Source organism: Bombyx mandarina, chromosome 23 (genome assembly GCF_030267445.1).
Source record: "Bombyx mandarina strain Sakado chromosome 23, ASM3026744v2".
NCBI classification, from domain to species: Eukaryota; Metazoa; Arthropoda; class Insecta; order Lepidoptera; family Bombycidae; genus Bombyx; species Bombyx mandarina.
This window is the reverse complement of record NC_143229.1, coordinates 12,197,122-12,213,511: the sequence shown is the minus strand read 5'-3', so window position 1 is coordinate 12,213,511 and position 16,390 is coordinate 12,197,122. Positions and strand designations below refer to the sequence as shown.

General features: G+C 35.0%; 1 protein-coding gene across 1 annotated transcript in view; it reads right to left on the bottom strand.

Moving 5' to 3' along the window:
- The window catches only part of LOC114248298 (uncharacterized), a 74,339-nt gene that overhangs the window by 24,241 nt on the left and 33,708 nt on the right, over positions 1–16,390 (bottom strand). Inside the window, exons 2-3 of the mRNA XM_028181503.2 lie at positions 15,822–16,102; positions 2,774–2,874 (exon numbers count right to left, since the gene is read on the bottom strand). Of these exons, the coding sequence (XP_028037304.2) occupies positions 2,774–2,874; positions 15,822–16,004 (284 nt within the window). The 5' untranslated portion in view covers positions 16,005–16,102. The remainder of the gene's footprint in view (positions 1–2,773; positions 2,875–15,821; positions 16,103–16,390) is intronic.

The window sequence follows — 16,390 nt, the reverse complement described above, 5'->3', positions numbered from 1 at the left end:
TCAAATAATAGCATTTAGTTTATTTTGGTATTTTGTTTCCTCAAAATACCCTTGCGTCCGCATAAAACGATTTTTTTTAGTACGTAAAATTTTACAAACATATAGTTTCTTTACTTAGCATAATGTTTAGGATTAAACAAAAATATGGCTATTTTATCACCGTTAAATGGTCAATTTCGTAAAACATCACGTTAAACATTTTGTTTTTCAATATAATAGGGTCATCTGATCACCTGTCAAAAGAATAAATACCTTATTTGTGTATGTAACAAACATTCCCAGAATCACAGTGCGTGTATACTCCGTACTATTTATGTTGTTACTCAAAAATCTTAACAGAAGAAAGAAATCAGTAAGAAAATTATAAGTACTGCAAAAAAAAAAAACATTATGCAGATTAACTAAACAATAAAATTATGTATCATTTAACTTCAAATACGAATCCGTGTAATAAAAAATTTAAAAGCATCTTATTAATGACTTGCTTTTCGGCTTCGAAATTCACTGTGACAAATTCTCTACTTAGATTCAATTTTCGAAGGACCCCTTTTTTATTTTTCTCTTCTTTATTAATTTCGGTCGTAATTCTTTTAAATGAAACAACATAAACCCCTTTAAGGGCCAAAGCACGCTCGACCTACTTTTCTAATAAGCTTTTTAGAGTATTTATATATAATAATATCAGGTATAGGGAGTGCGCAGACAATTCCTTTTACACTTTGAGACATGAAGTCAATCTATTAGAATGCTTTCTCTTTCAAGACACGATTACGTTTTCGCAATTTTTTTTATTGCTTAGATGGGTGGACGAGCTCACAGCCCACCTGGTGTTAAGTGGTTACTGAAACCTATAGACATCTACAACGTAAATGCGCCACCCACCTTGAGAGATAAGTTCTAAAGGTCTCAAGTATAGTTACAACGGCTGCCCCACATTGCAAACCGAAATGCATTACTGCTTCACGGCAGAAATAGGCAGCGTGGTGGTACCTACCCGTGCGGACTCACAAGAGGTCCTACCACCAGTAATTACGCAAATTATAATTTTGTGGGTTTGATTTTTATTACACAATGTTATTCCTTCACCATGGATGTCAATCGTGAACGTTCTTGAGTACGTATTTCATTAGAAAAATTGGTACCCGCCTGGGATTCTTATCTTTTAGGCCACGACGACTTGCTATGATGAAGATGATTAAATGAAAATTCCTGTAATATCCACCTTCTGTTAGTCTCGTGATCACGAAAACTGTGAAGTATTTAAAATGTCCGAAATAATAAAATGTCAATTAAAAACGTAAGATTAAGCCATAGAAGCAGGCAGCAAAAAGGTATTATACTATAAATCAGCACTAAATTTTCCAAGCAGATTGATTGGTTTTCCCGATTAAACATTATCTTTTTCAATATGAAGAAACACGCAACAAAGGCACAATGAAAACCGAAGTACCCAGAAACAACAAGTCGATTCGTGCCGCTATTGACCGAAAATAGTTTTAAAGGCCCCAAACTTTACTAATCCGAAATCGCTCATCACTTGACCTGCGTCAAAGAACTTGTGCGTGCTCTGAACACTCAAAGCAAACTCCAGCACTTTCATTACCACAGCGGCTTTCACTTAGTTTGTTTTGTGAGCCATTTTAGTCTGATACACCTTTATATTGACATTGAAAGGAAATGTGTATCGATCTTCGATGGTAAGTGGTTGAGCAGTGGCCTCGTCCGGAAGAAGTTCTTCGGTAACGTATCGTTTTCTCTAATATGTAGCTATTCTGTGGTGAATAGTTGTGATATTGAGAGCAACACTAATATTGCGTTAAGGATATATAATAATTATAGTTGTTAAGTGATGAAATTTATAACTGGTGACACTGATAAGTATGTTTAAAAAAACTACGAACGGATAAACAATTTATTGACCTTTTTTACCGACTTCAAAAAGGCGGGTGTTTTCAATTCGACTCTTTTTTTACGTGTGCTACTACAAAACGTTTTTTCTATGTGAATCGATTTTGATGATTCTTTTTTTATTTGAAAGCTTTCTTTTTAATGTAGCCCCATTTAAATATTACCATGTGGTATGTATTCATGTATGTGTATACTAGTAGTTACGTATTTATTTATGAATCATCATCATCATCATTTCAGCCTATCGCCGTCCACTGCTCCACATAGGCCTCTCCAATAGATTTCCAGTGCGACCGGTCCATTGCCACCTGCATCCAACGAGACCCAGCGCTTTTTACTAGGTCGTCTTTTTACTATTTTATTTATGAATGCTTACACCTAATATAATATATTATATACATTGTATTCATTTTCCGATTTTCGTACACTTATTCCCTCTCTCATTTATGGCATATTAGTACCAGTTAAGTAGTTTTATTTTCGTACGTTGCACGTAACCTTTTGTAATGAAATATTTAAATCACTTTTATTGAAAACTACGTACATACAACAAATGATAAAGATCTAATGAAAACTGCGACAAAATGAATGCGACTGCATACCTTGAAATATTTGGTCGAAGTTTGAATTCTTTTGGACGAAGACTTTTCGAGCCAGAATTTAAAAAAAAAATTGAGGCTGTGATTGGTGGTACCCGAATGGGCTCATTAAACATTCTACCTCTATCAAATAACATTTGGTTACAATATGCTGGTATGATACACAGTCTTCAGTCGATCTTTAAAATCCTCTTTAAGACACTCACGGAAAGAAATGGGTTGGCAATATTTTGTGCCAGTGTTAAAATTTTGAGAATATAACTTACCTATCCGTGGTATTGTATGGTGATCCCATATATTGGCTCACGGACGCTAATTCCAAACCACCCCTGTATATGGACACCAGCGCCAAATCTAATGTCTTCCGCTAAAACAAACATAAAAATATACGTAGATTAAAAATCAAAGAACACTTTTAGCAATAGCAAACCGAACTAACAATTAGTTTCATCTTTTTTATATCCTGTTGATATTGGTCAGGTTATTAGAGAGTTGAATTGTTGCATTATTATCTGTCCTTGATACGTGTGCAAAATATCTAGTTCATCTAACGTCTTGAAGACGATGAAAATTACATCTTTATTGGCGGTAGGTAGTCTTGTGAGCACGCACGGGTGAATGCCATCACACTGCCTCCTACCGTACAGCAATAATTTATTTCGGGGAAAGTTTAGGGCAGCCGTGGCACTGTACAATTTTTTTTATCGCCCTTGTAGGCAGACGAACATACGGCCCACCTGATGGTGAATGGTTACCGTCGCCCATGGACTTTAGCAATGCCAGGGGCAGAGCCAAGCCGCTGCCTACCTACCTGCCTACTTAGAACTCAATTTTTTTATGTCTATGGGCTTCAGCAACCACTTAATACTCAAGAGGGCTGTGAGCTCGTTCATATAAATAGTAAAGAAAAAACAAATTGAAATATTTTCTTTTAAGTGATAGTTTTAGGTCAATACAGTGCCATTGTTTATTTTTGATCAAAAAAACGTATTGCATTCCCAAGAGACGTGGCCAGAGCCGCGGTTAATAGCTCTCTATATTCAGATAGCTATATTCCTATTAATTGTCTGAGAATGTTTATCAATAACTCTTCCTCTTTATGCAGTTCAATACTATGTAAGCATACTCTTACTTCTTACATAATATTCGTGAACACCTGTCACAAAACTTATATCACTCGAAATACATTTCTAAATACTTTAACCTCAATCTAAAAACATTGGCTTGTAATGTGACATTTCATAACACATGAAAAAACAACAGAACGTGTTATTAGAAAACCAATTCAGACGATTATTCGCGTTGGAATAATACGTAGTTACCGTAAAATAATATGAGCCTACATAAGGCCGTGTAGTTATCACCCTTTCCGATAATGATGGCCTGATATTAGCCTTACGACTTTCGTATTAAAGTCGTGAACTGGAAATTGCCCGCGATAATATCCTCGCTATATTCGTTTTGGATTACCTGGAAGTAACGCGCGAGGTTTGTGTTTCAAATGAAATGATTTTCGCAATTTTAGTGTGTGCATATTTTACTTTTTCTAAATTAGTTGATTTTTATAGAACACCAAAGCAGAAGAAAGCTTTGCATAACTGAGAGGTTATATTTCTTGATATATTGATTTAATGTTTTCTTCGAAGATTTTTTTATGGCAGTCAATAAAGCTCAAACAAACAAACAGACACAATAAAAATACAAATGGCGAGGCTTAAGTTTGAATTTTCCTCTGGGACTTCTAATGTCCATGAGCAACTTTTAGTCATTATTTTATTGTGTTATATAACTATATCTATACTAATATATAAACCTACAGTAGTTTTTAGAGATGTTCCGTTATAACTACTGAACCATGCATCCGATTGACTTGAAACTTGGTATCCATGTAGAAAATATATGTACTGAATGGATAGGCTAATATTTATATGATTGTTGGACTGCCTAATAATAATGACAATAAATAATAATGTTAATTTTAAATGCCCAGCGAAGCGGGCGAGTACGGCTAGTACTATATATGGACTCTCATACTCACCTACGCAGTAAAAATCATCTACAGCTCATTCTTGGTGCGATTTTTTTTTATTTTCATGGTTATCATTGGCCCTTCAATAATTTAATAAATTTTACGAATAACATTTTTTATTTTGCTTGTGTCACAGTTTGAAGAAAAAAAACCTATTTTCGATTTTCTTTTATTGTTAGCTTTAAAACTCGTCAATAGTTCGAAAACAAAAAAAAAAATCAGTTGATAAGAGGTAGATAAAATTGTACTCGACTTGTTTTTTTGAATGGAAGTATCACTTCTAGTTCGGAGACCTTGCTTAGTTAGGGCGGATAGGCGAACTAAACGGCTTAGGCAGGATGGTACTCAATTGTTCGTCTTTGCCTCTTAATAAATATAACATGAATGAGGCTAATACTAAAATATACTCTACTAATAATGAAAACTAATTACAATTTGAAAATTTCGTGTAATTCGTATTTTTTTAAAAACAGAGACATAAAAACCGTGTTTATTTTTACTACGTAAAGCTCAGGGACAATCACCAACCTACAGTTTGAATTTCGCTAATCTAGAATGATCTAGAATAGTTACGTTGAATGTTATTTACGAAGTGGGTGTCTGAGTGATTGAGTTAATAAATAGATCTTGTACGTTAATTCGAATTCGAAGTCAGCATATTGTCTATTATCTATGATCTTGTGAGCTATTTGAAAAGATCTATTGTACTAAAATAATTCGGCAGTTTAAATTAGTTTCTACATTGATTTACACAAACGATCTTTCATAATACATCGCCTGATCTGCTTTTAGCTACAAGATGTGGGTGCCGGATATGTTATGCCGGAAACAACAATTAACAAGGAGCTACCAATAATTATACATAAATAAAAATACTATGTACAATTTACAATTTTAGAGCTGTGTTATTTTATCTGATAAAGAATTTTATGCCAATACTATGTAATTTATCAATAATCTAGTTACCTATTGTATTCTAATATACAACAATATTTGACGTAAAACCTTGGCATGTTACAGATTTGCCCCGCCATTTATCTTTCAAAAGATCCCGCATATAATGCAAGAATCCGCGTTATTGAAAAAGTGATTTGTAGAATCTCATGTAGGTATACAACGGACCATGATATTTTGATTAAGGTATTGTGTGAAATCAAAGATAGATCGTCATAAATTAGGAATAGAAAGTTCGGAATCTGACAAACGCTGACTACGCGTTCCATGCAACTACAGTGCACGTTGGCAATGAGTTATTATTAAAGTTCACGTTTATATACCTACTAAGATTTGTTAATTACTAATTTCTTTTGAAGCTATATATAGCGTTTATCGCGGGCTTTGAGCGCGGCGACCGAATCAAGAAATTCCGTAGCGGGGAAAAACCTAACTCTCCCCACTCCGCCTACCATGTAGCTCGCCTTCAACACATTCACACGTTGCGCTTGTGTAGTGTTTGTGAATAAGCGCGCGGCGTGACGTCGCACTGCATGCGCATCATGAAAAGTCTGCCCATCTCTCTCACGTGCGGTCTAGCTTATGAATGTGACGGGCCAGTTAATGTTTTGCTTTTGTTAATGTTTATAAATATAGCGTGGTCTTATTTTATTATTGTTTTAATATTAAATTATTAATGTCTATTTATAATTGCATAAGTTGATAAAAAATGCTATGTAATAAATAGCTTTACCGCGGCAATCCCCGAGTGCCACACGTGTTTTTTTTTAACTTAAGATGTTTGTTACTAACTTTTTACATCATTACCACAATTAATACAATTAATTTTTATTGAGCAATTTAGTGTTCACATGACTTGATTACACAGAAAAACCTAAAATTCCCAAATGGCTCAATTCTAATTTGTTTAAGCAGCCAATTAATATTTTAACCTATAACCTTTACAATTTTGTATTTTTTCGTTACGAGCATGTATTATTACTATAAAATTGATTACTACTAATATGAGTATTAATAAAATAGAGGCTTTTAAAGTCAAATGCCTGTTAGTCCGCATGAGTAGTTTCCACCGCCCTGTTTATTTCTGCCGTGACACAGTAATGGGTGTTCGGTTTGAAGCATGGGACAGCCGTTGGACTATAGAACTGAAATCCAGAACGGATACCTCAAAGCGGGTGGTGGCATTTATTTTTTTGATATCTATGGGCTCCGGTAATGACTAAATAACTTTATTAAAAAAATGCCGTACTCGCCCGCTTCGCCACGCATTTAAAATTAGCATTATTTTTTATTGTCATTATTATTAGGGAGTCCAACACTCATATAAATATTAGCCTATCCATTAAGTACATGTATTTTCTACAAGGATACCAAGTTTCAAGTCAATCGGACACATGGTTCAGTAGTTATAACGGAACATCCATAAAAACCACTGTAGATTTATATATTAGTATAGATAAAAAGTGTAAAAATGTATAAATCATGAGTTCGACATATTATCCTAATAAACAACAGTAACAAAGCAATTAAAACTAAGCCTACGTGTTAAATGTTATTTGTTTTCAATAAATTATTGGAAAATGTCAAAGACTCTCCTTGAAAAGCGACTGGCTATCGTGTCTACTTTGATATTTATGGTTAGCAGGCATCCATTACTCCTAAGTGAGCCATTAACTGCCAATCTACGTAGTAAACAGGTACACGGGAGAATTGGGTAAGCATACTAATGGCCTAGCTACTTGATGGATAAGTCATAGGCCTTTACCTCAGTAAATATAGCATCTTTGTAAAGATAGTTTTTGAGGTTTTCGAAGCTGTGAAGTCGTAATTATATTTGATAAAAACTGATTGATATTCCACATTAATAACATTCATCTTATTTTAGGAGCAAGTAAAAAAGTAGGATCCTATAAAATCCAATGAATTAGAAAACACAAAATTTTGATATTTCGTTTGTACCTCATATTATAAGTACCTACTCTTCTTTCTTTATTTCACCTTATCCCACTAGGTGGGGTCGGCACAGCTATTTTTTCTCTTCCATTCTCTTCTGTCAGCCGTCAGCTCAACACTCACTGATCGCTCTCTCTCATATCGTCATTCACACATTCCATCCATGTCTTCTTCGGTCGACCTCTTTCCCCTCTACCTTGCACTACCATTTCCTATATATACCTATCATATATGCATTATTATAGTATCTCATATTATTATCATATTACAGTAGCTGTATATATATATATATATATATATATGAGTAGATGAGCTTACTGCCTACTTGATACTAAGTGCTTTTTTTGTTTGTTTTATTGCTTATATGGTTGGACAAGCTCACAGTCCAACTGGTGTTAAGTGGTTACTGGAGTCCATAGACATCTACAACGTAAATGCGCCACCCACCACCCACCTTGAGATATAAGTTCTAAGGTCTCAAGTATAGTTACAACGGCTGCCCCACCCTTCAAACCGAAAGGCATTACTGCTTCACGGCAGAAATAGGCAGGGTGGTGGTACCTACCCGTGCGGACTCACAAGAGGTCCTACCACCAGTGCTTACCAAAGGCCACATAAATTACAACATGACGTCATCTACTGTCCAACCTTTCAAACTAAAATATATATGTATAAGCTCTGCGATTAAAATAGGTCAGTTGGGAGCAACCGTCCGTGCGGGCTCGTAATATGGGCTCACACCAGTAAATGCCGATTGGTGATCGTAGTGTACCGGCATAGAGGTCAGAGAACACTTTTGGCGTTCTCCTGTACATCTTATGAGCACATTTATGACAGCCACGGAAGGAAATGGTTTAATACATGTTCATCTATCCAAAAACGTGCAGCCAAGGCTTAAAAAAATCTCAAATATTCCAATTATGGGTAGGTGGTTTATTTTAAAATATGGCAACAAGCTTTTTTCTTTATTAAAATAGCCGTAATTTCAAACAAAACTTCATGCAACGCTGTGTAATGGAAATAAGTGCCACTTGTTTGTTTACCGGGGTTCGCAAATTTGGGATAACATTGCCTTGCCAAAGAATAGACGGTTTGAAACTACGGATTTTACTATTAACGTAGGGATGGGATACTGTTTGGATTATTCACTGAGATCCGTATTATGTATTTACTTTTTTACTTTTTATGACAGTTTGATTTTATCTAACTATATTAATTTTATCATAGTTTTGTGCTCTACCATCAACTAAAAATATCTGGATATTTAAAAACCAAGTCCACTGCGGAAATGCTTTAACAGTTTGTTTCCACAATTTTCAATTACCTATTTGAGAACTTTGCAGTGGATTAAGTGAGCATTACTATATCGATTGCCTTTTCCATCCGTGCTGATGATCATCATCATTTTTCATTATAATCCTATTGCACTTGAACACTAGTTTAATGAAACTTGTCTTTTGTTCATTAAGAGCTATTTTTTGGCATCGATGTAATTGCTAATTAATATGAATAGTTTTATGTGCCAATCAATATAATTAATGCAATTCTTTTGGAAGAGAGACAGACGTCATTCAAGGAAACTGCAATTAGTCTGGTCAAAATGATGGAGCATCGGTACTGTGGCCCGACCTAACTTACCATTCCTCAATAATGCTCATTATTAATGAATTAATTTAAAGAACCACGCGTAAGCTCAATCGCATGCTTGTAACAACCAATAATAGAACTATGTTATTTACTGTAGAGTTGAAGTTCACCAGCTACTTCGACTAACAAAGATTAAAATGGACTCTCCCAATCTTAATAGCAGAATATAACAATCTCTGATTAGAATGAATATTGCGGGTAAACTCCAAAATTATCCTACTCCCACCCCTATCTAAAGTGTTGGCTATAAAGCTAGTCCGTATCTGGCAAATGAAAAACAATAATGAGGCAATTTGTCCCGAGGCGACTCGGGTAGGGTTACCGTGGTATAATTAGGATTTAGTTCCTATGAAACCCGAGAGACCGCTTCAAGCTCATCGTAAGAGGATTTTGCATTGGTTTATTTTACTAAGAAAAAAGTTTCATTTCAAAAGTTTGGATAATAATACGAGATTATCGGATTTATTAGTGAATTTTGTTAAAAAATAAGTGTACAGTCGACAAAATAAAAATGGGGAATCGTTCAACATACTACTCACTAGGTGACAGTTTTAATAATAAATAATATTAGCTAAATGAAATACAAATTAAACCAAATTTCTGATAAATTATATAGTAAATGTAGGTACATAAAAATGACGGAACAAATATATTGATTTAATTTACGATAATGGAATACAAATAAATTAATAGACAGGAATTAATACAGGACAGGACAGGAATTAATTAATAGGAATTAATAGACATTCTGTATATTTTTTAGCATGCAATCAGTCTGCAACATTTTTAAATAAAACAACTATATAGAAAGTCAATCTGAGTAAATAGTTATTATTTTAAATATTGAAATAAATAAACATCACACTCATGTAAAATGTGAATAAATTTTTAAACAAGCAGTTCGTATTTTGTACGTCAACTGGGTAACCTAAAAAACACAGATATGAAAAAATCTAATACAAACGATAAATCACAATAACCATGTACTTGTCGATCAAACTGCCACAAAATTGGGGTAACTCAAATAAACGCGCATCGGAGCATATAAAGGTAAACTTCAACAAATCGTGATTCTCGGTAAAGCACCATAAATGCTCACTTATGTGTTTATTTACTTGAATATTTCCTTAGTTGTTTTTACTTTGATGGTTGTGCTTTTATAGAAAAATGTTTACATTTTTTTGTTACGCTGATGTATGAACGAGTGATCATACATACGGCCCATAGTAGAGGTGAAATTCGAGGTAAAATCTTAATTGTGTTGTACAAAAGTCCCGCCCTTCTTTCCAACCATTCGTCCCAACTATAACGCATTGCTTTGCAGTAGACTTTAGCAGTAGTGTGATATTTATCCGTGCGAGCCCTCAAAATGCTCTACCATCAGGGAATTATCGATCACAGTGTCCTGGTTTAAAAGTCAGAGAACATTGCTCAACATTCTCTGGTAAATTCCGTCACCGCCCTTTACGATGCGGAAAGAGATGCTGTGGCACTATTCTATTCTTCTTGCGATTCTAGACATACACTACACGTCTTGAAATGATTGGTACTAATATAATTGTAAATAGACATGCTTTAACAAAAACCGACTTCAAATAGAAAAAAAAGATATTCCAAAACAAATTAATATACACTAAAAACAATAATCATCGAAATCGGTTGGCGTGATATTGAGTTATTGAGTTATTCATCTATTTGTCGCGCACGTCGTCGTTCGTTAATGCAAATTTAAGACATATGGTTTTCTTATGGATACCATTATCAAAACTGGACTAAATTGAAATGGGACCACATGGGAATCGTCAGCTTTCTAATAAATAAAAAGAATCATCAAAATCGATTCACCCAGTCAAAAGCTATAAGGTAACAAACATAAAAAAAACATACAGTCGAATTGAGAACCTCCTCCTTCTTAGAAGTCGGTTAATAAATTAGATAAATTAGTTCGACTCACCAAAATGCTGGTTTTAAGCAGAAACAACCAACCAATAGAGCCCACAAAAACTAAAATGAATACAAAGTTTTTTTTAGAGCCAAGTTAATTCAGATATTAGCTAATTGTAGCATGATTTTTGCTGGCCATAGGGTGGATTACAAGCACGTACAGGTTGATACCACGATCCTGCCTATTTCTGCCATTTTCTGACTAAAGTTCAGTTCATAGATTCGATTTTCTTAAGGCCGTTGTTTTTTTATAAAAATAATCTAATATGGCTTGAGCCATTCAAGGCCCATACCAAGTAAAACCCTAATATTACTCTTCGAATAACCATGTTGAAGATTCAGGGATCGAACGTTAATTGGATGTCCATTGTATCCTCCAAGCCCTGTAAAGGCGCATTAATTGGACACAATAATCAATTTTGATCCCGCCCGATTTCTATGAGCTGTATTAATAGCTAAATCTTCTTATGGTCCACATTTCTTTTATACTCCTTGTAGCCCTCATTATAATTAATACACGCATCTAATCTTCTCAGAATCGGTTATTATTTGAAATCATGCTTCCATTATCAGAAATAGATTAATCCAATAACCGTTTGAATAAGTTAGGGAAAGTTGATGAAATGGATAAGCTCTCTTTGAAATTCATACATTGGATTTTCGTAAATGAATAGCCAGATTATATAAGCTTGTTCTTTTTTTAAAAGAGACAATATATTCGGTAATAATCTTAAAAGAAAATTATCAAAATCATTCCTACGCCAATAAGACAGTCCGTCACGATTGTGTGTTTTACAGGTGAGTGAAATTTTTGTTAGATAAATTTACTATATTTTTCATTCATTCTGGAGTATTTGATATCATTATAAGTATAATATAATAACCTTATAAATAGTTATATACTATATTATAGGTATTACGATAGGAGTACTTTGAATTTAAAGATGTATTGCAACTTCAGCTATTAGATATTCAAAACTATGGAGTGTCCCACTAAAGTTGGAAAACACTCTGCAAAAATACTTTTTCCGCATTTACATTTACAAAAAATCAATATGTGTCTGGTCTATGTTGCCTGTCACTAAAATAGTCGAGCAAATGATGTGTGTTTGAGATTCGCTTGCAATGGAAATCCTATAAGCGATGAGGTCGTTAATAATTCGACGTGCATTCCTAATGGATTGTACTAAATGCGGGCTCGTGAACTATGTCAAAGCGACGTGTATATCGTAATTCTAATCCTCTTACTCATATGATATACAATGTGTGCAAACAACCCACCGTATTGTTACGCGCTGGGTTTCGGGATAAATAAAATTCTACCGAATTACAAGTTAACACTGTATTCGATACTCAGAGCACTTAAAACACTTTAAAATTCTCAATTTGCTTCTTCCGCTTCGCTTCAGGTGATCCGTTCGCTGTTTCGCTTCGAGTAGTTCCGATTACTAACTGACTGCGTGCCATCTCTGTAACGCTTTTATAGTCGAGACAAATTCCCTAGAATCGTCGAGAATATTTCACACAAGTCGAGTATTGTGTGTCCAACATCTGACAATAGATGGCGTTGTACTTCTCGAGCGTTCTAGATGCTACTAGATCCTTCAATATTCGGCGATAGACGGCGCTACTCTTACCGGCGAAACAGTAATAAGCAGTTAACGTTAAAGTAAAAATGAAGATGCCGCCCAACTAAAAAACTAAGACTATTTAGTACGATATTAGTATTTTTTCTATAACCGTTCAAACCGAAAGGCGGTAGAGATATGTAGGATTGTGGAAATTCAACCAAGCGGCTCTACGATAGGGCATTAAGCTGGAAAAATAGATGCGTGTGATAGATAGTAAGAATAAGGAATTGGAATAAGGAACAGGTTATTGAATTATTTTACCACAGAGAAGCTGTACCAGTCGGAAGTGATGTCTTTTTATAAATCGCAGTCTTGCTAACTAGTATCAGTAGTGGATCTTATGACTCAAAATACTACATATCTGTATCTTTTTGAAAGATATGTATGATCTATATGCTCACTCACGTTAGATTTTATTTATTTTGGTCATCAAAAATCATGGCAACTGTATTAAGCCAAAAGTTGCATGTTCTTTTTTTTGTTTTGGATAGTTATGTTGTGGAAGGTGTTAGCGACTACAAATATCACCTACTCATCCTCAAGGCGTGGGACAGTTGTCCACGTAACGACCGTTGGTTTTCTAGTTTGGGTAGCTATTTGTCGGTCATTCCTACTCAATCAACTGTTTCGTTTTTATTCACATTTGGCTATAGAATCCTTAATTGCTTAGGTTGGTGGATGGCCCACCTGATGTTAAGTGGTTACCGGAACCCATAGACATCTAGAGATATGAGTTCTTAGGTCTCAGTATAGTTACAACAGCTGCTCCACCCCTCAAACCGAAACGCATTACTGCTTCACGGCAGAAATAGGCTGGGTGGTGGTACCTACCCGTGCGGACTCACAAGACGTCCTAACACCAGTAATTACGCAAATTATAATTTTGCGGGTATGATTTTTACTACACGATGTTACGATATTCCTTTAACGTGAAAGTCAATCGTGAACAATTGTTAAGTACGTATTTCATTAGAAAAATTGGTACCCGCCTGCGGGATTCGAACACCGGTGCATCGCAAGATACGAATGCGAATGCGAAACAGGACGTCTTATCCTTTAGGCCACGACGACTTTTATAGACGCTTTTGATAAAATAATTTTAGTATAATTTAAGTAAGCATGTGTTTAGCAATAAAAACTTAACAATGTACTAACAACTTAGTTGGTTTTTTTTATTTTTTTATTGCTTATATGGGTGGATGAGCTCACAGCCCACCTGGTGTTAAGTGGTTACTGGAGCCCATAGACGTCTACAACGTAAATGCGCCATCCACCTTGAGATATAAGTTGTAAGGTCTCAGTATAGTCACAACGGCTGCCCCACCCTTCAAACCGAAATGCATTACTGCTTCACGGCAGAAATAGGCAGGGCGGTGGTACCTACCCGCGCGGACTCACAACAGGTCCTACCACCAGTAATTACGCAAATTATAATTTTGCGGGTTTCACTTTTATTACACGATGTTATTCCTTCACCGTGGAAGTCAATCGTGAACATTTGTTGAGTACGTATTTCATCAGAAAAATTGGTACCCGCCTGCGGGATTCGAACACCGGTGCATCACTTCAACACGAATGCACCGGACGTCTTATCTTTTAGGCCACGACGACTTCAAATGGATACATGGTATGGTGCTCTGGGAATTTATATATTCCAAATACATAAATCAAGTCTCCGGAAAGTTTATAGTTTATCATTCAGTGCAGCTGTAAGTCGTGTCTTCGCATAATATTAGGTGACACAAACATTTTGCAACAACAAACAATTACATTTTGTTGTTTCGTCATGATAAACGCAAACGCTAAGGTACAAATCGTGTTAGGAAAGTGAATATTCTCGTAAGGATTAAAATGTATAGAACATTGGGAGCTATAACTATATTAACAACTAGCTTTTGCCCACGACTTCGTCCGCGTGGAATAGTTCACAAATAAATATGCAAAATTAAATGTATATTTTTCAATATTTCTGAGAGATTTTCTTAATATTTGTTTCCGTAAGAACCTTGTACAGAGTATTAGAAAACTACAAAAAAAAAAAAAGCCAAATCGGTCAAGCCGTTTTCATGTTATGTCGTGACAACGGAAAACGGGTTTCATTTTTATATATTTAGATTAATTAATTTCTGCTCGTTTGTATTTCAAGTGGTCCAATTATCCTAGTTGTATGTGTGCGTGTGTGCATGCGCGTGTGCGCGTGTGTGTGAGAGTGCGCGCGCGTGTGTATGTGTAAATGTGGACTGTAAAGTGTCGACTGCTATCTTATTGGGATTTTAAGGCCATTTTGGGATTCCTTGATCTAGATAAAAAAATCGTTGTCAAACAAATTCGATCGGAAAATTTAGAATCCCATAATGTATAATATAACCATGTATTAACATTTATTTTTAAACATTCCGAAAATTCCTCATACAGATTAAGTTAATTCCAATAGTTTCAGCTCGACAGCAATTAATTCACGGCGAAATGAGCTTGCGATTTTTCATTTACATTCCATTAAAATTAAATAAATCTCATGAGTAATTTTCGTGGAATGAATTCAGATTTGAATAATGTGCATTATTATTTACTTTTGTGTATAGGTGTATACTGAATGTGATTACTTTTTAGTTGAAATTGTTTCTAGTTTATCACCTGGCGTCACTACCTGATAAAGTTTCCCACCTTGAGACATTAATAAAATGAATGAAAGTCTGAATTCTTTTGTAAAATATTTAGGCCTTTATATTATTTTTATGTTATTGACATATGAGCTCTGTTTAAGCAAAGACAGTATAGTTAAACACCTTGTCTATTCAGCTTGTATTCCTATTGACTTTCTCTTTTTGTTTTTTAGTATATTATTATATTATCGGTAAGATTAAGTGTTATCCGTTTTTTTTAAGTCCGGAATGAAACAAAAAAAAACATATTAAAATAAATGGTATTCGATACACAATTCTGATTACGTTCGAATTTAAATCATTGCTGTTTCCATGTATTCTCTTACAATAATTTCGCTTCAACAAACATTCCCTTTCGAAATAGATTTGCTTAATTTAAAACAATATGTAATCGTTTCACGTTGTTTCTGCTATCACAATTTTTAGTTTAAAAAAATGCAATTAACTTTAGACTACAGGCTAATTTAAAATTGAATCAAAATTAAAAATGTACCTGAAAATGCGTCTGGACAACGACAGCTCTGAAGACGATCGAAGCGTCTTGAACCCTCGTCTCCAAAGGTTTCCCAGCAAACTTCGGACACTGACTGTCACAAACTATTGTCCGGCAAAACAACAGAACTAACACTAAGAGATCCCTGTTCGTGATGCCCATCGTTGGGCTAACAAACGCCATTTTGCTTAATGCGAAATCACATTATATTTAGCGTCCAACGCACCGCCATTTGTCTTGGTCTTCGCTTCCTTTGACGTTTCCTCGCTTGCATTTTTTATCTGAAACAACGAAAGAAAATATCACTTAACACATAACACATATGGGCTCTGCATATGTCGGAGCGACCCACAATATTATCAATATCTTGGCCGCTCATCGTGAGTTCGATTCAGGGATTCGGACGACAAATTATTATGTCCTTGATATTTCGAGTTCACAATTGATGACGACACACAACACAGTTCTTGGGTGTACTATGATCAACTCAAGACTTACAAGACAAGACAAGACAAGACAACAACTTACAAGACGTCTTACCATCATATCATCATTCTACTGCCCTCCTC